General features: G+C 42.3%; 2 protein-coding genes across 7 annotated transcripts in view; one reads left to right on the forward strand and one right to left on the reverse strand.

Moving 5' to 3' along the window:
* The window catches only part of LOC143804921 (rab GTPase-activating protein 1-like), a 137,729-nt gene that overhangs the window by 103,223 nt on the left and 13,851 nt on the right, over positions 1–20,655 (forward strand). The window lies entirely within an intron of this gene.
* Positions 234–19,039, reverse strand: LOC143808925 (uncharacterized). The gene is made up of 3 exons (XM_077292103.1): positions 18,341–19,039; positions 16,174–16,553; positions 234–350 (listed from the first exon to the last, which is right to left on the reverse strand). Exons 1-3 carry the CDS (start codon positions 18,981–18,983, stop codon positions 234–236), a joined length of 1,140 nt encoding a protein of 379 aa, XP_077148218.1. The 5' UTR covers positions 18,984–19,039.

Below are 20,655 nucleotides of genomic sequence, written 5' to 3' on the forward strand. Positions count from 1 at the left end.
AGCTTAGATCCACTTGCTTTGAAAACCGCACCCGTGAAGCCAAACCTTACCAATAATGGGTCTCCAATCGACCTGTGTAAGCGATTGGTGGCAGCTAGTAGTTCCTTTTGTCATTGTGGAGCTGGTATATATATTCAATTTGTTATAATCGGCGGTGTATCTACCATACACTCACTGTGAGTTCCCCAATAACCGGCCTAGTAGTGGAAGCAGCTGCGTCCATCAGTCGTCAGTCAATTGTCCTGACCATTGGAGTAAGCAGAGTTCTGTCCCATGACAAACTGGTGGCAGCGGTGAGATCTGCGTGATCTTTCCAGTGTTCTCCCTGACAAACTGGTGGGATCATTGCACTATATGGAGAAAAGCAGGGGCGTAACTATAGCGGTCGCAGCTGCGACCGGGCCCGGACTGCTTAGGGGCCCGTCCATCCAGCAATAGTGAAGGAGAAGGACCCAACCATTACAGCAGGGAGGCGTCACCGCAGGTCGTCCAGTTTCATGGGGGAAGATGGATTTAATGCGGTCACGTGATCCAACCTTGTGACTGGAGAGAGGCGTGTCCACAGGTCCTAAAGCCACACCAAAGGGAAAGACTGGTCGAAGGGAGCTGGTGCTGCTTGAGTGAGTGGCTGAGTGCCTAAACCTAAAAAGCTGCAATCTGTTGCTGCGTCCTCCTCCTCCTGCTGCCGAAGGGTCCCTTAAGCCTCAGATCTGCATTTGTCCTCCTGTCATTAGCAGCCGCTCGTGTGACCTGTCTGCCCTGTTCTCAAGTCTCCCTTGTCCCCTTTCTCACCGTGTGTTCCCCATCTACCCTGTCCTCATAATCCATGTGCCCCCTTCTTCCTTGCTCCCAAGGCTCCCCCCGTTTTCCCCTGTCCCCTTGCAGCTCCGTGTCCCTATCTACTCTGCCCTAGGAGTCCCTTTATTTCCTCTTGTGCCTGTCTCCCTTGCCCTTTTGTGCCCTTCTCCCCTTCCTCCTAGTCCCCATGTGTCCCCTTGTGCCTGTCGCCCTTGTCCCCTTGTGCTTGTGTCCCTTGTCCCTGTGTGTCCCGTTGTGTCAGTCTGCCTTGCCCACTGGTCCCTGTGTGTCCCCTTGTGCCTGTCTCCCTTGCCCACTAGTCCCTTTGTGTCAGTCTCACTTGCACACTGGTCCCTGTGTGTTCCCTTGTGTCAGTCTACCTTGTCCCCTTGTGTCAGTCTCCCTTGCCCTCTAGTGCCCGTGTCGCCTTTGTCAGTCTCCCTTGCCCACTAGTTCCTGTGTTCCCTTGTGTCAGTCTCCCTTGCCCAGTAGTCCCCTTGTGTCCCCTTGTGTCAATCTCCCTTGCCCACTAGTCCCCGTGTGTCCCCTTGTCAGTCTCCCTTGCCCACTAGTCCCTGTGTGTCCTCTATTCAGTCTCCCTGGCCCTCTAGTCCCCTTGTGTCAGTCTCCCTTGCCCACTAGTCCTCGTGTGTCCCCTTGTCAGTCTCCCTGGCCTACTGGTCCCCCTGTGTCCCCTTGTGTCAGTCTCCCTTGTCCCCTTGTGTCAGTCTCCCTTGCCCACTAGTCCCCGTGTGCCCTTCTCCCGCCTTCTAGCCCACATGTGTCCCCTTGTGCCTGTCTTCCTTGCTCCCTAGCCCCCCTGTGTCACCATTGTGCCTGTCTTCCCTAGCCCCCTTGTGTCCTTCTCCCCTGCCCCATAGTCACCATTTGCCCATGTCTTTCTCACTGCACCTGTATGGAGGGGCAGCATTATACTATGAGGGGGGCTGCATTATATTCTATGGGGTGGCTGTATTATACTATATGTGGGCTGCATTATACTGTATCGAGGACTATGGGGAATACATTATACTATATGAAGAACTATGGGGTGCATTATACTATGAGAAGTGAATTGTACGACATGGATGATGATGGCGGTGCATTATGCTACATGGAGCACTATGAGCAGTGTATTATACTATATAGAGGACTGAGCAGTCTATTTTAATATATGGAGGACTATGAGGAGTGTATAATACTATATGGAGGACTGAGGAGTGTATACTATATGGAGGACTATGAGGGGTGCATTATACTATATAGAGCACTATGAGCAGTGTATTATACTATATGGAGGACTGAGGAGTGTATTATACTATATGGAGGACTGAGCAGTGTATTACACTATATGGATCACTATGAGGAGTGTATTTTAATATATGGAGGACTATGAGGAGTGTATTATACTATATGGAGGACTGAGGAGTGTATAATACTATATGGAGGACTATGAGGAGTGTATTATACTATTGTACTATATGGAGGACTATGGAGAGTGTATTATACTATATGGATGACTATGAACTGTGCAGTAAATTATATAGAGGACTATGGGGGTGCATTATATTATAAGAAATACTATGGGGGTGCATTATGATTCTTATATGGATCCCCATGACTTCTATGTAAGCCCCTGATGAGTATAATGGTTTATTTTGTTTTATAAATTACATAACAATGGCAGTACGGGGGACAGATATATACCAGGATGGGGCACCGGATAGTAACGCCACTGAGATCACACTATACAACTTTGCAATAAAGCTATAGTGTGCGAAATGAATAGGGAAAATCTGAATTTGGGTGGAAAATATTTTTGCGGGGGGGGGGGGGGGGGGGGCATTTCAAAGTTCGCATCGGGGCCCATAACTTTCTAGTTACGCCACTGGAGAAAAGTATTGGGATAAACTTCTTAATTATTAAATTCATGTTTTTCATTCAGTCTCATTGCCCCAGTGTATATAATAAGGTTCCTCGCTGTGCCGTCTACCTTTACTAACACGTGTGACAGAATGGCTGGGGGTAAACTGCTCACAGATCCCAGTGCAGTCTTGTAGGATTTCACTTTTGTAAAAAGTCAGTTTTCCCTAAATATTGAAAATGTTTAGGCACCACAACAACTCATCCACAAAGTGGAGACCATGTAACGTTACACCGAGTGCTGAGGAGCAGAGGGCAGAAAAGTCACCAACTCTTTGCTGGCTCCCTAACTGCAGGATCCAAACCTTCATGTTTTTTTAGTGATCGGCCAAGACCCCTTAGTTGCATTGTAGTGAAATCTTAATGCTTCATTCTGCCAAGGAACTTTAGACAATTGTAGCTTCCATCTTTGTGGGAACTGTTTGGGGAAGGCCCTTTTTTCTTTCTCATGACTGTGTCCAGTGCACGAGTTCCATGAAGACATGGTTGAAGAAGTTAGGGGTAGAAGAACCCAAACTGCTACACAGAACCTGGACCTCATCCCCAGTACCTTTAGGATGTCCCAGGCTCTCCCCAACATCAGCATCTGACTTTAGCAAAGCTGCTCTTGATGAATGAGTAAAAATTCCCATAAACCGCTCCATAATGTTTTAGAAAGTCTTCCCAAAAGAGTGGAAGCTGTTAGAGCTTCTGTATAGACATATGAATGTCTATGTATGCAGGATGGGATTAGAAATGAGCGAACACTAAAATGCCCGGGTGCTTGTTGCTCGACCCAAGCAATTCCTACTACTCGAGTGCTCGTTTAGAGTAATGAGTATAATGATGGTTGGTGGAAAGCCGAGCATTTTTCCAGCAGACCCTACAAAGAGGTCTGGGGGGGGGGGGGCAGTGTTCAAATGGATGTGAAAAGTGCTGAATGGAAGGAGAACAGCATGGAGGAAGACCCCTGGAAGCATCTCTGACCCCCAGATCGCTGCTGAGAACAATGGTGTCATACTTTTACTCCACTTTAAGGACTGACCATAAAACATTCCAAACCAGCGAGAAATTGCACCTTACAGCATAAAAATGTTAAGAAAGATTTTTTTTCCTCTATAATGACTTGTAAATAAGGAAAAATTTTAAAAGATTTTAAAAATATATATAATTAATTAAACCTAAATAGATTTTTTTTTTTTAAATAAAAAAAATAGGAAATTTCAGTGTAATTTATGAAGGAATCAAGAACTGCCAAAAATAATGGACTCCGATAGACCCTGTATTAGACATAAAGGAGGGCCTCATACACATTATGTTCCAATTGTCATGTATTGGTCTCCTAGACTGATAAAGGCTATGCACTTTTGAGGGTTACATACCAAGGAAATGTCCTCCAGACCACGGAATAGTCTATGGGTGTGCAATATAATACTTATACATTTTTTTTAACAATAATATACCAACAAAATGTATCCCAGAAGACGAAATAGTGTATGGGTGATAAACTTTAACAGTTAAAAAGTGTTATATATCATAAAATACAGTATGTACCCCAGAACACAGAATAGTGTTTTGGTGAGAAATGTAACCCAGCTAAATTTTTTAACACTTTTTGAAAGTGTTATGTATCATAGAAATGTACCCAAGACCACAAAATACATAATACCAGCAAAATGGTTGATATATGACAGAAATGTAACCCTGCAAAATATTTAAATGCTTTTTTCAAGTGTTAAGTATCCAAGAAATGGAACCCAGACCACAGAATAGTGTATGGGTTGGAAATGTAACCAAGCCTATTTTTTTTTTTAGTTTTTTGTACGGTTATATACCACCAAAATGTTACAGAAAGCACCTAATAATCTGATAGAGTATTCTAATCCAGAAATATTTTTCAATGCTTTTTGTAAGTTTTACATTCCACCGTAATGCAACAGTAACCGTGTGAATATGTATGGATAAGTCATTGAATTCATAAAAATGTTCTGAATTTAAATATTTTCAAAGGAACCTTTGTGTACTTATACACTCATAAATGATTTGCAGAATGTGCAAAGCCAGTAAAACATTGTAAGGAGTGTCATCCATAGACCCCTACAAGGCTACAGCTTGCATGCCTCATTCAAATATTTTAAAAGTGTAGTTGATGTACTCCTACATTCATAAAGGCGATGTACAAAGCCAGTAAAAAATTATAAGCAGGATAATACAGTAATCCTCTTCGTATTCACTTCTTCTCCTTCCTCTTGAGGCTGGGGGCACTGCCTTCACCTTCTTTATGGAGCCCGATTGCCATGTGCCTGGGCTGTAAGTGACCTGGCTTCAGATACTGACTTATCCCCCAACATATAAATATGGACAAGAGCCCCGCCTCACCTGCACCATCTGCGCATAGGACGTGGGGAAGCTCAAGGACAGCACGATCTCTTGGGAGTGGTAGTAGTCGTGTCTCGAGCCACCTCAAGGAGCCTCTCCTAGGCCTATTCATTCCTCAAGAAGGGTTCATCATGCTTCTTTCTAGGATCACACCCACGGCATACCAGCCATGTTGCCCTTCTATTTTGGGGAATGTGACCCTAGTTCCAGCCATTGGCTCTTGTAGCCTTCGAGTTAAGTGTTCCTTCTCTGCTGCTTGATGTTTGAACGAGGTGTGATGACAGGTCACAAACTGCTCAGTGGACACCCTATTCCGCTGACAGACGTAAGTAACTACCACCAATTCTTGTTATCTTACGGCTGGCAGGCCTGAGAACATTTGTCCAGACATGATCCTGGTTCGCCTCTTTGTGTCTTCCAATCAGCCTAGGCCCCACAGTTCGCTCACCAGTTCCTGAATCCTGGCTCTTCTTTCTGCAATTCCCAGGAACCCCAGCCATAAATGATACAGCCTGGGTTCGGACCTTGATGGGTCCAGCATATCAGCCAGATCAGGACCACAGGCTTCTGCCACCTCTGCTGTTGCACCAGCTTCCTCTGGCTCCGATATTCCTCTGGTCACTACCTCATGACTCTCGCGAGCTTCTGCCATCTTTGTCACCCACTAAGCATGTTACATTGTATGGATGACTAATTGAATACTGTAAAAATAATTAACACTTTTTTGGAGTGTTATAAACCACAGAAACATACCCAGATCACTAATACTGTATGGCTGAGAAATGTAACCCTACAACATTTTTAAACACTTTTTCAATCAGTTTTAAAAATCACAGAAATGTGCCCAGACCGTGTAATACTGTATGGCTTAGAAATGTAAGCTTGCAAAATTCATGAGCGCTTTTTGAATTCAGTTTTATATAACACAGGAAATGTACCCCAGGCCACGAAATAGATGAGAACTTTTACACTACAAAAAAACTTAAATATTCCCTGGATTAGGTAACATCACAGAAATTTTAAAGCAAGCAAGAGAAAAGAAGGCGCAAACAACGGTGCACACCGCTAAATAAAGTGCGAAAACAAGCTTTATTGGGTAATCCATCAGTGCAACCATTATAAACATTTAAAATTCGTTGTTTGCACCTTCTTTTCTCTTGCTTGCTTCAGTACTCATTTGGGCGCAATGGCAGCACCCTGACATTAATATCATTTTTTTATTTCTGAGTGATGCCCGCTTCTTCTTTACATGGCATCGCAGAAATTTTACCCACACCACGGAATAGTGTATGGGTGATGAATGTAATCCATCCAATTTTTTAACACATGTGTGGATTGTTCGATGTCACAGAAATGTACCGCAGAACCCACAAAACTGTATGGCTGAGAAATATAAGCCTGCAACATTTTTTTAATGCGCTCTTAGAGTGTTGTGTGTGGTTGTGTGTATGTAATATATATATATGTGTATGTATTTGTCTATATATACAACACAAAGAATTAGCACAAATCACGTACTCGATGAATCAAAATATATTCAATTTTTAACCCCCACACCCCCAAAAAATGATGTAGCTATATGTTGCCAATGGACTGCACAGCCCTAATCCCGGTCTACGGACTGGATTCTGTCACTCTCCCTGCTCCTGCAACTCTCCCTCCCTAGGCTAAATACAGATTGTATGTGATACAAACGATGATTAGCCCTTAAGGTACCTTCACACTAAGCGACGCTGCAGCGATACAGACAACGATGCCGATCGCTGCAGCGTCGCTGGAGAGCTGTCACACAGACAGCTCTCCAGCGACCAAAGATGCCGAGGTCCCCGGGTAACCAGGGTAAACATCGGCTTGCTAAGCGCAGGGCCGCGCTTAGTAACCCAATGTTTACCCTGGTTACCAGTGTAAAATGTAAAATAACAAACACTACATACTCACATTCGCGTCCCCCGGCGTCCGCTTCCCTGCACTGTGTGAGTGCCGGCCCTAACAGCAGAGCGGTGATGTCACCGCTGTGCTGTACTTTTACTTTACGGCTGGCACTCAGTCAGTGCAGGAAGCGGACAGCGAGGGACGTGTGACAGACATCAGAGGGTGAGTATGTAGTTTGTTTTTTTTATTTTTACGATGGTAACCAGGATAAACATCGGGTTTCTAAGCGCGGCCCTGCGCTTAGTAACCCGATATTTACCCTGGTTACCATTGTAAAACATCGCTGGCATCGTTGCTTTTGCTGTCAAACACAACGATACACGGCGATCTGACGACCAAATAAAGTTCTGAACTTTAACCAACGACCAGCGATATCACAGCAGGATCCTGATCGCTGCTGCCTGTCAAACTCAGCGATATCGCTATCGTTATCGTTTAGTGTGAAGGTACCTTTAGAAGGGCTCTTATCCTGTGCACACAGACCTGGACTAGGACACTGTCCCTCCAATACAAAGTGTCACAGAGCTGTGCAATGGCGTCAGTGTGCCGAGCCGAGCGGCACCAGTTCTTTTATAACCCCTGATGATGTCACACGGCCAGCCAATCACAGTAATGCCACAACCAAGATGGCTACGGCATTACAGTGACGCACAGGGAATAACCGCCTGTCTTTTGGCTGTGTAACAGGCGCCAAAGATGTGGGGCGGGGATTCGAGTTTTACAAAAAGCACTGCCCATTACTCGCTGAGTAACAAGTACATCCAAGCAACGTGATACTCGAGTGATAGCCGAGCATCACCGAACACTAGGCTCATCCCTAGATGCAATGTCATAAAAGCTCCTGTAATGTGGAAGGGACCCAATATTGCTCCCCATATAGGGTACTTATTTTGAGGAAAAGAAAGAGTAGTGGAGCACATACTTATACACTGTGCAGCATGATGTACTGATTTATTTCTAATTTATAGAATAATTATAATTTATATAATATTTATATTTAATTATTGTATTTCGAGCAGAATATTAGAGCATTATCAAATTTCCCTACACTTTTTTTTTCTCACATGTTTACCAGGGTCCTCCTCGACTGGGATCCCACAGGAATTACCCAGATATTATAGAATAAGGATTAGCGACTTTATGATATATATATACCGTATATATATATTGTATATATATATGTATGTATGTGTATATATATATATATATATATATATATATATATATATATATATATATAATTATAATATATATATTTTTTTTAAGCTTACTGACATTTTCTGTAAAGCCGAACCCTCTGCTTAGCTTGTGGTTTTTTTTTTTTATGTATTAATTTATTTTGTGTTGCAATCTCCTACTGCTCCCGTCTATTAAAATTGAAAGCTATTGTATAAAATTTGCTGAGTTTTGGCCTTTATTATTTATTCATAACGGTGATATACATTAAAGAATGGCGTCATTGTAGATATCAGCTGGACATACGGCGTCATTGTAGATATTAGCTGGACATACGGCGTCATTGTAGATAGTAGCTGGATATACAGCGTCATTGTAGATAGTAGCTGGACATATGGCGTCATTGTAGATATCAGCTGGACATACGGCGTCATTGTAGATATTAGCTGGACATACGGCGTCATTGTAGATAGTAGCTGGACATACGGCGTCATTGTAGATAGTAGCTGGACATACGGCGTCATTGTAGATATTAGCTGTACATACGGCGTCATTGTAGATATTAGCTGGACATACGGCGTCATTGTAGATAGTAGCTGGACATACGGCGTCATTGTAGATAGTAGCTGGACATACGGCGTCATTGTAGATAGTAGCTGGACATACGGTGTCATTGTAGATATTAGCTGGATATACGGCGTCATTGTAGATAGTAGCTGGACATACGGCGTCATTGTAGATATAAGCTGGACATACGACGTCATTGTAGATATTAGATGGACATACGGCGTCATTGTAGATATCAGCTGTACATCCGGGGTCATTGTAGATAGTAGCTGTACATCCGGTGTCATTGTAGATAGTAGCTGTACATCCGGGGTCATTGTAGATATTAGCTGTACATACGGGGTCATTGTAGATAGTAGCTGGACATCCGGGGTCATTGTAGATAGTAGCTGTACATACGGCGTCATTGTAGATAGTAGCTGGACATACGGTGTCATTGTAGATATCAGCTGGACATACGGTGTCATTGTAGATATCAGCTGTACATCCGGGGTCATTGTAGATATTAGCTTTACATACGGGGTCATTGTAGATATCAGCTGGACATACGGGGTCATTGTAGATATTAGCTGTACATCCGGGGTCATTGTAGATATTAGCTTTACATACGGGGTCATTGTAGATATCAGCTGTACATACGGGGTCATTGTAGATATTAGCTGGATATACGGCGTCATTGTAGATATTAGCTGGATATACGGCGTCATTGTAGATATTAGCTGTACATACGGGGTCATTGTAGATATTAGCTGGATATACGGCGTCATTGTAGATATTAGCTGGATATACGGCGTCATTGTAGATATTAGCTGGATATACGGCGTCATTGTAGATATTAGCTGTACATACGGGGTCATTGTAGATATTAGCTGTACATACGGCGTCATTGTAGATATTAGCTGGATATACGGCGTCATTGTAGATATTAGCTGGATATACGGCGTCATTGTAGATAGTAGCTGTATATACGGCATCATTGTAGATATTAGCTGTACATACGGCGCCATTGTAGATAGTAGCTGAACATACGGCATCACTGCAGATATTAGCTGGATATACGGCATCATTGTAGATAGTAGCTGTACATATGGCGTCATTGTAGATATAAGCTGTACATACGGTGTCATTGTAGATATTAGCTGTATATACGGCGTCATTGTAGATATCAGCTGGACATACGGCGTCATTGTAGATATTAGCTGTACATACGGCGTCATTGTAGATATCAGCTGTACATACGGGGTCAGTGTAGATATCAGCTGGACATACGGTGTCATTGTAGATAGTAGCTGTACATACGGGGTCATTGTAGATAGTAGCTGTACATACGGCGTCATTGTAGATAGTAGCTGGATATACAGCGTCATTGTAGATATTAGCTGTACATCCAGGGTCATTGTAGATATTAGCTGGACATACGGCGTCATTGTAGATAGTAGCTGTACATCCGGGGTCATTGTAGATAGTAGCTGGACATACGGCGTCATTGTAGATAGTAGCTGTACATACGGCGTCATTGTAGATATTAGCTGTACATACGGGGTCATTGTAGATATCAGCTGAACATACGGGGTCATTGTAGATAGTAGCTGTACATACGGGGTCATTGTAGATATTAGCTGGACATACGGCATCATTGTAGATATCAGCTGTACATACGGCGTCATTGTAGATATCAGCTGTACTTATGGCGTCATTGTAGATATCAGCTGTACTTATGGCGTCATTGTAGATAGTAGCTGTACATACGGCTTCATTGTAGATATTGGCTGTACATACGGGGTCATTGTAGATATCAGCTGAACATACGGGGTCATTGTAGATATAAGCTGTACATACGGGGTCATTGTAGATAGTAGCTGGATATACGGCGTCATTGTAGATAGTAGCTGAACATTCGGGGTCATTGTAGATATAAGCTGTACATACGGCGTCATTGTAGATATTAGCTGGATATACGGCGTCATTGTAGATATTAGCTGGATATACGGCGTCATTGTAGATAGTAGCTGTACATACGGCGTCATTGTAGATATTAGCTGTACATACGGCGCCATTGTAGATAGTAGCTGTACATACGGGGTCATTGTAAATATCAGCTGTACATACGGTGTCGTTGTAGATATTAGCTGGACATACGGCGTCATTGTAGATATCAGCTGTACATACGGCGTCATTGTAGATATCAGCTGTACTTATGGCGTCATTGTAGATAGTAGCTGTACATACGGCGTCATTGTAGATAGTAGCTGTACATACGGCGTCATTGTAGATATTAGCTGGACATACGGTGTCATTGTAGATATTAGCTGTACATACGGCGTCATTGTAGATATTAGCTGTACATACGGCGTCATTGTAGATAGTAGCTGTACATACGGCGTCATTGTAGATATTAGCTGTACATACGGCGTCATTGTAGATAGTAGCTGTACATACGGCGTCATTGTAGATATTAGCTGGACATACGGCATCATTGTAAATATCAGCTGTACATACGGTGTCATTGTAGATATTAGCTGGACATACGGCGTCATTGTAGATATCAGCTGTACATACGGCGTCATTGTAGATATTAGCTGTACATACGGCGTCATTGTAGATAGTAGCTGTACATACGGCGTCATTGTTGATAGTAGCTGTACATACGGCGTCATTGTTGATAGTAGCTGTACATTCGGTGTCATTGTAGATTCTAGCTGTACATACGGCGTCATTGTAGATATCAGCTGTACATACGGGGTCATTGTAGATAGTAGCTGTACATACGGGGTCATTGTAGATAGTAGCTGTACATACGGCGTCATTGTAGATAGTAGCTGTACATACGGCGTCATTGTAGATAGTAGCTGTACATACGGCGTCATTGTAGATAGTAGCTGTACATACGGTGTCATTGTAGATATTGGCTGTACATACGGCGTCATTGTAGATATTAGCTGTACATACGGCGTCATTGTAGATATTAGCTGGACATACGGCATCATTGTAAATATCAGCTGTACATACGGCGTCATTGTAGATATTAGCTGGACATACCGCGTCATTGTAGATATCAGCTGTACATACGGTGTCATTGTAGATATTAGCTGTACATATGGCATCATTGTAGATATCAGCTGTACATACGGTGTCATTGTAGATAGTAGCTGGATATACGGCGTCATTGTAGATATTAGCTGTACATACGGTGTCATTGTAGATATTAGCTGTATATACGGCGTCATTGTAGATATCAGCTGGACATACGGCGTCATTGTAGATATTAGCTGTACATACGGCGTCATTGTAGATATCAGCTGTACATACGGGGTCAGTGTAGATATCAGCTGGACATACGGTGTCATTGTAGATAGTAGCTGTACATACGGGGTCATTGTAGATAGTAGCTGTACATACGGCGTCATTGTAGATAGTAGCTGGATATACAGCGTCATTGTAGATATTAGCTGTACATCCAGGGTCATTGTAGATATTAGCTGGACATACGGCGTCATTGTAGGTATTAGCTGTACATCCGGGGTCATTGTAGATAGTAGCTGTACATCCGGGGTCATTGTAGATAGTAGCTGGACATACGGCGTCATTGTAGATAGTAGCTGTACATACGGCGTCATTGTAGATATCAGCTGAACATACGGGGTCATTGTAGATAGTAGCTGTACATACGGGGTCATTGTAGATATTAGCTGGACATACGGCGTCATTGTAGATAGTAGCTGGACATACGGCGTCATTGTAGATATTAGCTGGACATACGGCGTCATTGTAGATAGTAGCTGGACATACGGCGTCATTGTAGATATTAGCTGGACATACGGCGTCATTGTAGATAGTAGCTGGACATACGGCGTCATTGTAGATAGTAGCTGGACATACGGCGTCATTGTAGATAGTAGCTGGACATACGGTGTCATTGTAGATATTAGCTGTACTTATGGCGTCATTGTAGATATCAGCTGTACTTATGGCGTCATTGTAGATAGTAGCTGTACATACGGCTTCATTGTAGATATTGGCTGTACATACGGGGTCATTGTAGATATCAGCTGAACATACGGGGTCATTGTAGATATAAGCTGTACATACGGTGTCATTGTAGATATTAGCTGGATATACGGCGTCATTGTAGATATTAGCTGGATATACGGCGTCATTGTAGATAGTAGCTGAACATTCGGGGTCATTGTAGATATAAGCTGTACATACGGCGTCATTGTAGATATTAGCTGGATATACGGCGTCATTGTAGATATTAGCTGGATATACGGCGTCATTGTAGATAGTAGCTGTACATACGGCGTCATTGTAGATATTAGCTGTACATACGGCGCCATTGTAGATAGTAGCTGTACATACGGGGTCATTGTAAATATCAGCTGTACATACGGTGTCGTTGTAGATATTAGCTGGACATACGGCGTCATTGTAGATATCAGCTGTACATACGGCGTCATTGTAGATATCAGCTGTACTTATGGCGTCATTGTAGATAGTAGCTGTACATACGGCGTCATTGTAGATAGTAGCTGTACATACGGCGTCATTGTAGATATTAGCTGGACATACGGTGTCATTGTAGATATTAGCTGTACATACGGCGTCATTGTAGATATTAGCTGTACATACGGCGTCATTGTAGATAGTAGCTGTACATACGGCGTCATTGTAGATATTAGCTGTACATACGGCGTCATTGTAGATAGTAGCTGTACATACGGCGTCATTGTAGATATTAGCTGGACATACGGCATCATTGTAAATATCAGCTGTACATACGGTGTCATTGTAGATATTAGCTGGACATACGGCGTCATTGTAGATATCAGCTGTACATACGGCGTCATTGTAGATATTAGCTGTACATACGGCGTCATTGTAGATAGTAGCTGTACATACGGCGTCATTGTTGATAGTAGCTGTACATACGGCGTCATTGTTGATAGTAGCTGTACATTCGGTGTCATTGTAGATTCTAGCTGTACATACGGCGTCATTGTAGATATCAGCTGTACATACGGGGTCATTGTAGATAGTAGCTGTACATACGGGGTCATTGTAGATAGTAGCTGTACATACGGCGTCATTGTAGATAGTAGCTGTACATACGGCGTCATTGTAGATAGTAGCTGTACATACGGCGTCATTGTAGATAGTAGCTGTACATACGGTGTCATTGTAGATATTGGCTGTACATACGGCGTCATTGTAGATATTAGCTGTACATACGGTGTCATTGTAGATATTAGCTGTACATACGGCGTCATTGTAGATAGTAGCTGTACATACGGCGTCATTGTAGATAGTAGCTGTACATACGGTGTCATTGTAGATATTGGCTGTACATACGGCGTCATTGTAGATATTAGCTGTACATACGGTGTCATTGTAGATATTAGCTGGACATACGGCATCATTGTAAATATCAGCTGTACATACGGCGTCATTGTAGATATTAGCTGGACATACCGCGTCATTGTAGATATCAGCTGTACATACGGTGTCATTGTAGATATTAGCTGTACATATGGCATCATTGTAGATATCAGCTGTACATACGGTGTCATTGTAGATAGTAGCTGGATATACGGCGTCATTGTAGATATTAGCTGTACATACGGTGTCATTGTAGATAGTAGCTGGATATACGGCGTCATTGTAGATATTAGCTGTACATACGGCGTCATTGTAGATAGTAGCTGTACATACGGCGTCATTGTAGATATTAGCTGTACATATGGCGTCATTGTAGATATTAGCTGTACATACGGTGTCATTGTAGATATTAGCTGTACATACGGCGTCATTGTAGATATTAGCTGTACATACGGCGTCATTGTAGATAGTAGCTGTACATACGGCGTCATTGTAGATATTAGCTGTACATACGGCGTCATTGTAGATAGTAGCTGTACATACGGCGTCATTGTAGATATTAGCTGTACATACGGCGTCATTGTAGATAGTAGCTGTACATACGGCGTCATTGTAGATAGTAGCTGTACATACGATGTCATTGTAGATAGTAGCTGTACATACGGCGTCATTGTAGATAGTAGCTGTACATACGGCGTCATTGTAGATATTAGCTGTACATACGGCGTCATTGTAGATAGTAGCTGTACATACGGCGTCATTGTAGATATTAGCTGGACATACGGCATCATTGTAAATATCAGCTGTACATACGGTGTCATTGTAGATATTAGCTGGACATACGGCGTCATTGTAGATATCAGCTGTACATACCGCGTCATTGTAGATATCAGCTGTACATCCAGGGTCATTGTAGATATTAGCTGGACATACGGCGTCATTGTAGATATCAGCTGTACATACCGCGTCATTGTAGATATCAGCTGTACATACGGCGTCATTGTAGATATTAGCTGTACATACGGCGTCATTGTAGATAGTAGCTGTACATACGGCGTTATTGTAGATATTAGCTGTACATACGGTGTCATTGTTGATAGTAGCTGTACATACGGGGCCATTGTAGATTCTAGCTGTACATACGGCGTCATTGTAGATATCAGCTGTACATATGGCGTCATTGTAGACAGTAGCTGTACATACGGCGTCATTGTTGATAGTAGCTGTACATTCGGCGTCATTGTAGATAGTAGCTGTACATACGGCGTCATTGTAGATAGTAGCTGTACATACGGCGTCATTGTAGATAGTAGCTGTACATACGGCGTCATTGTAGATAGTAGCTGTACATACGGCGTCATTGTTGATAGTAGCTGTACATACGGCGTCATTGTAGATAGTAGCTGTACATACGGCGTCATTGTAGATAGTAGCTGTACATACGGCGTCATTGTAGATAGTAGCTGTACATACGGCGTCATTGTTGATAGTAGCTGTACATTCGGTGTCATTGTAGATAGTAGCTGTACATACGGCGTCATTGTAGATAGTAGCTGTACATACGGCGTCATTGTAGATAGTAGCTGTACATACGGCGTCATTGTAGATAGTAGCTGTACATACGGCGTCATTGTAGATATCAGCTGTACATACGGCGTCATTGTTGATAGTAGCTGTACATTCGGTGTCATTGTAGATAGTAGCTGGACATACGGCGTCATTGTTGATAGTAGCTGTACATTCGGTGTCATTGTAGATAGTAGCTGTACATACGGCGTCATTGTAGATAGTAGCTGTACATACGGCGTCATTGTAGATAGTAGCTGTACATATGGCGTCATTGTAGATAGTAGCTGTACATACGGGGTCATTGTAGATAGTAGCTGTACATACGGCGTCATTGTTGATAGTAGCTGTACATTCGGTGTCATTGTAGATAGTAGCTGTACATACGGTGTCATTGTAGATAGTAGCTGTACATACGGCGTCATTGTAGATAGTAGCTGTACATATGGCGTCATTGTAGATAGTAGCTGTACATACGGCGTCATTGTTGATAGTAGCTGTACATTCGGTGTCATTGTAGATAGTAGCTGTACATACGGCGTCATTGTAGATAGTAGCTGGACATACGGCGTCATTGTAGATAGTAGCTGGACATACGGCATCATTGTAGATATCAGCTGTACATACGGGGTCATTGTAGATAGTAGCTGGACATACGGCGTCATTGTGGATAGTAGCTGGACATACGGCATCATTGTAGATAGTAGCTGTACATACGGAGTCATTGTAGATATCAGCTGTACATACGGCGTCATTGTAGATAGTAGCTGTACATACGGCGTCATTGTAGATAGTAGCTGGACATACGGTGTCATTGTAGATAGTAGCTGGACATACGGGGTCATTGTAGATATTAGCTGTAGATACAAAATATTTTAGATTTTACTGAAAGAGACCTAGAAGATGAATACAGAACATTTTCTGTGTATAACGCACATTGTTCCTATTTCTAATGCTCTAACAGAACTGTCCCTTTCATTCCATGATCCCTGCCATATAATGATAATGCAATGATTCATGTTCATTCTGTCCTGAAATGTAGACAATGGAAATGTTTCAGGAGGTTTTTTTCTATATGCAGAGTCCTAAATAGTAGGTTTGGTGTTCAGTGTGACTGTGCCCCTTGCAGTGCGTGCCATTTCCCTACGTATACTTTGGCAGGGTCTTTGCATATTATATGTTTTTCCTTCTGAATCCGAGTTGCCAGTACTCTCTTAGGCTAGGGTCACATTGCGTTAGGGCAATCCGTTAAGCGCATAGCACTAGCGGGTTGCGCTAACGCAATGCTTCCCTAGGGTCCGCGTTCGGCGTCCCCGCTAGCGCAGATCCCCGATCTGCACTAGCGAGGAACGGACCTCGGGCGCGCCGTGGACGCTGCAAGCAGCGTCCGAGGTCCGTCACTCAAATGACGCGACATCGCTAGCGCCCGCCCAATGTGGGCGGGCGCTAGCGACGCGCTCACTATTACAGGCTATGGCGGCGTTAATGGACTACGTTAACACCGCGTTATGCCGCGGTGTAACGTAGTCCGTTAAACGCGGTCACATAACGCAATGTGACCCTAGCCTTACACCAGCTCTCCGTGGGCTCCAGCTGTTCTACCACAAATACTTATTTCTGCCTGGCTTAATTGGCAATTTGGCAATGTCTTCTGGGTGTGAGGAAGCCAAGCATGGGAATGTGATTTTTGCTATCTCTCAGCAGTGTTGGACCATTTTAGAGCAGCCCGGGGGTCCGCACTGACTCTACCTCGAGGTTACACACTGTCTCCAGCAGATGTCCTCTGAACACATAACAACTGGCAATTTTCAGCAATATTCATAGGTCCTAATGAATGAGATGAACAGTCTGGTGTGAGGGAATTCGGCACAAGAATTTTAGAAGAGTATATAATGCAATTTTTGGGGAAATCTGTTCCAGTGTACATTGCATTGCCAGCGGAATTCCTGTATGGAAAGACATGGCCTATTCTATTATATGTCAAGTAACCTGGGATTTAAAAAAAAAAGTGTTTTGTGCAGAAATATGGGTCTAGATGCTGATGTTTCTTCTTAAGGAGAACTGACAACGGGGAGAAAACAATATGCAAATTAGCTATCTTTTCAGAAGAAATAAAGCGGTCTCTCAATCTTTTTACCTATTTTCCAAAATATTGAAAGGTAAAATAAATAGTGTCCAAAACTACAGCTTGGTCCACTAAATAAACAAGTTCACATACAGCTACATTGGCAGAAAAAATAAAAATAGTTTTATATATATATAGTTATATATTCTATAGGGTTTTATAAGGAGTAAGGAAAAAAACGGATGCTTACCAGGTCAAGAAGGGGTTAACAAATATAGCTCCAGAGCATGTAATAGTTTTAAACAGAATTATGTAAATGAGCAGGAAATGTCTAATATTTTGACCCTCATTTATCAAAACTGTCTATTAGCAAAATGTCCCTGTTGCCCATAGCAACGAATCACAGCACAGATTCCATTTCTTAACATTCCATGGAACAATGAAAGCCGCATCGTGATTGGTTGCTATGGACAACAAGGACAGTTTTTCTGCCCTTTTGATAACTGAGGCCAGTACATAATATTCGGAGTATAATCCCCCTCACCCCAGCCTTATTATACAGAGCAGTTTCCGTCTTACCTGGTTCCTCTTTATCCAGTGAGGTGTTTGGTGGAGAATCACTCAGCTGTTTGGTCTCTGGGATGGAGATGTTCTCAGCTGATGTCCCGGACCTCCGTAATGCACCATTCCCATTTATTATGGGTTTGGCATAGATGAGGCGTCTCCTACATTGGACAACCCAGTCTCTGCTGTTCCTGATCCTCTTCTGGGCTGCCGCTCTTTGTAGGCTCGGTGTCTCCAGACTTTCAGATCTGGAGATTGTGACATGTCTCGGTGTTTCATTGAGAACCTCTTCCAGCTCTAACTCTGCGCCGATGTTTCTCCGCTTATTCAGTATGGCATCTTTGTTCTTCCTCCGTATTTCAGGGACCAGAGCTCCGATTTTTTTCAAGGAGATAAGCATGGCCCTGTGAAGATCAGCGGAGGCTGCAGAGTGAGACTCCATGAGGTTCTCCATATTTCTTTTCTTTTTAAGGATCTCATATCTTTTGGTCTTTCTCAGATATTGATGTTTGGACGCCATTTCTGAGGCGTCAGTGTCCATGTCCGGTAGTATAGTGTCTTTTCGCCCTAAAGCGAACAATGGTTCCTGCTCTAAATTGATTCCTCTCCTCTCTCTCAGAACCCGATCTCTTTGGGCTCTTCTTCTCTCTTTCTCCATTTTCTAAACAATTTTTGCTTCGTTTGTCACGAAAAACAAAAGGGGCTACCTCACCCTTGGGAGTCTGTAAGGCAGTGATTCCTTTAGGCTGTAACACTGGAATATAGAATGTGATGATGTCATCACATCACTTGTGACATCGGTCTTATTATGATGTCACCGTGAGAGAGCTGATAGAGATAGATAGATAATAGATATATAATATATATAGATAGATAATATATGGATAGATGATAGATATATAGATAATAAATAGATGGATAGATAGATAGATAATAGATAGATAGATGATAGATAATAGATAGATAGATGATAGATAATAGATAGATAATAGATGATAGATATATAGATGGATAATAAATAGATGGATAGATCGATAGATAATAGATATATAGAAAGATAATAGATAGATAGATGATAGATATTAGATAGATAATATATATATAGATAGATAATAGATGGATAGATCATAGATATATAGATAATAAATAGATGGATAGATCGATAGATAGATAATAGATATATAGATAGATGATAGATAATAGATAGATGATAGATATATAGATGAATAATAAATAGATGGATAGATCGATAGATAATAGATAGATTAGGCTGGGTTCACATTGCGTTCAGTGACTCCGTTAAATGGACTACGTTACACCGCGGCATAACGCGGTGTAACGTAGTCCGTTAACGCCGCCATTGAATGCAATGTCGGATGCATCGCTAGTGCACGCCCACAATGGGCGTGCGCTAGCGATGTGCCGTCATTGAGTGACAGACCCGAGACGCAGGCTGCAGCGTTTCCGGGTCCGTCACTGGTAGCGCAGATGGAACGTCGGCACTTGCGTTAACAGCAGCCCGTTAGCGTATGTGCTGAACTGGCTGCTATTAACACAATCTGAACCCAGCCTAATGGATTTATAGATAATAGATGATAGATAATAGATAGATTGATAATAGATGATAGATTTATTGATTGATTGATAGATGGATAGATAGATAATAGATACACAGGTCTGCGACTAAAAGGCTGTTTGATTATTTTCATCTAATTTCCATGTATTTTGGTGTGCTGAAAACAAAAAAAATATTGAAAAAAATCCTGGACGTCAGGATTTGCCACAAAATGCAAAATTCTCTTTAAATTTAGTATATTTTTCCAATTTTTGGTATTTTTATCTTGGGGTTTTGAAAGTCAAAATTACTATTAATTAATTCACATCAATGCATTGAAGATATACAATGCCAAAAAATATAACTTTCAAAGAAAAGAACTTTCAGAGTGAGCTAATGAAACCAGCATCAACATGTTGCAAGCTGAACGAGCAGGCTCTGACATGCCCGGGCTTGATTCAATTGTTTTATCTTGGTTCTCGCCTGTTCACACTTTTTCATCTCAGTTCATGTTAGCTCGTCATATTCAGCCGTGTTTCCCAAAATTAGCATTATGGTTCAGCGGAAGTGTATTAATTCGCCTGACAGTTTCTGTTACATTTGTGGTGAATATCCTCAAAAAGAAGGGCGGTTTGCCTTTAAAGTGGTCGTAGAGAAATTTTTAGGCAATAACAAAGACCCTGACTACAAAAAAATCGTCGGACGAATGCTGAAAGCATTTCCAGCTTTAGGTTGCCTGATGAGTTTGAAAGGGCATTTCCTCCATTCCCACCTT

Source organism: Ranitomeya variabilis, chromosome 2 (assembly GCF_051348905.1).
Source record: "Ranitomeya variabilis isolate aRanVar5 chromosome 2, aRanVar5.hap1, whole genome shotgun sequence".
NCBI lineage: Eukaryota > Metazoa > Chordata > Amphibia > Anura > Dendrobatidae > Ranitomeya > Ranitomeya variabilis.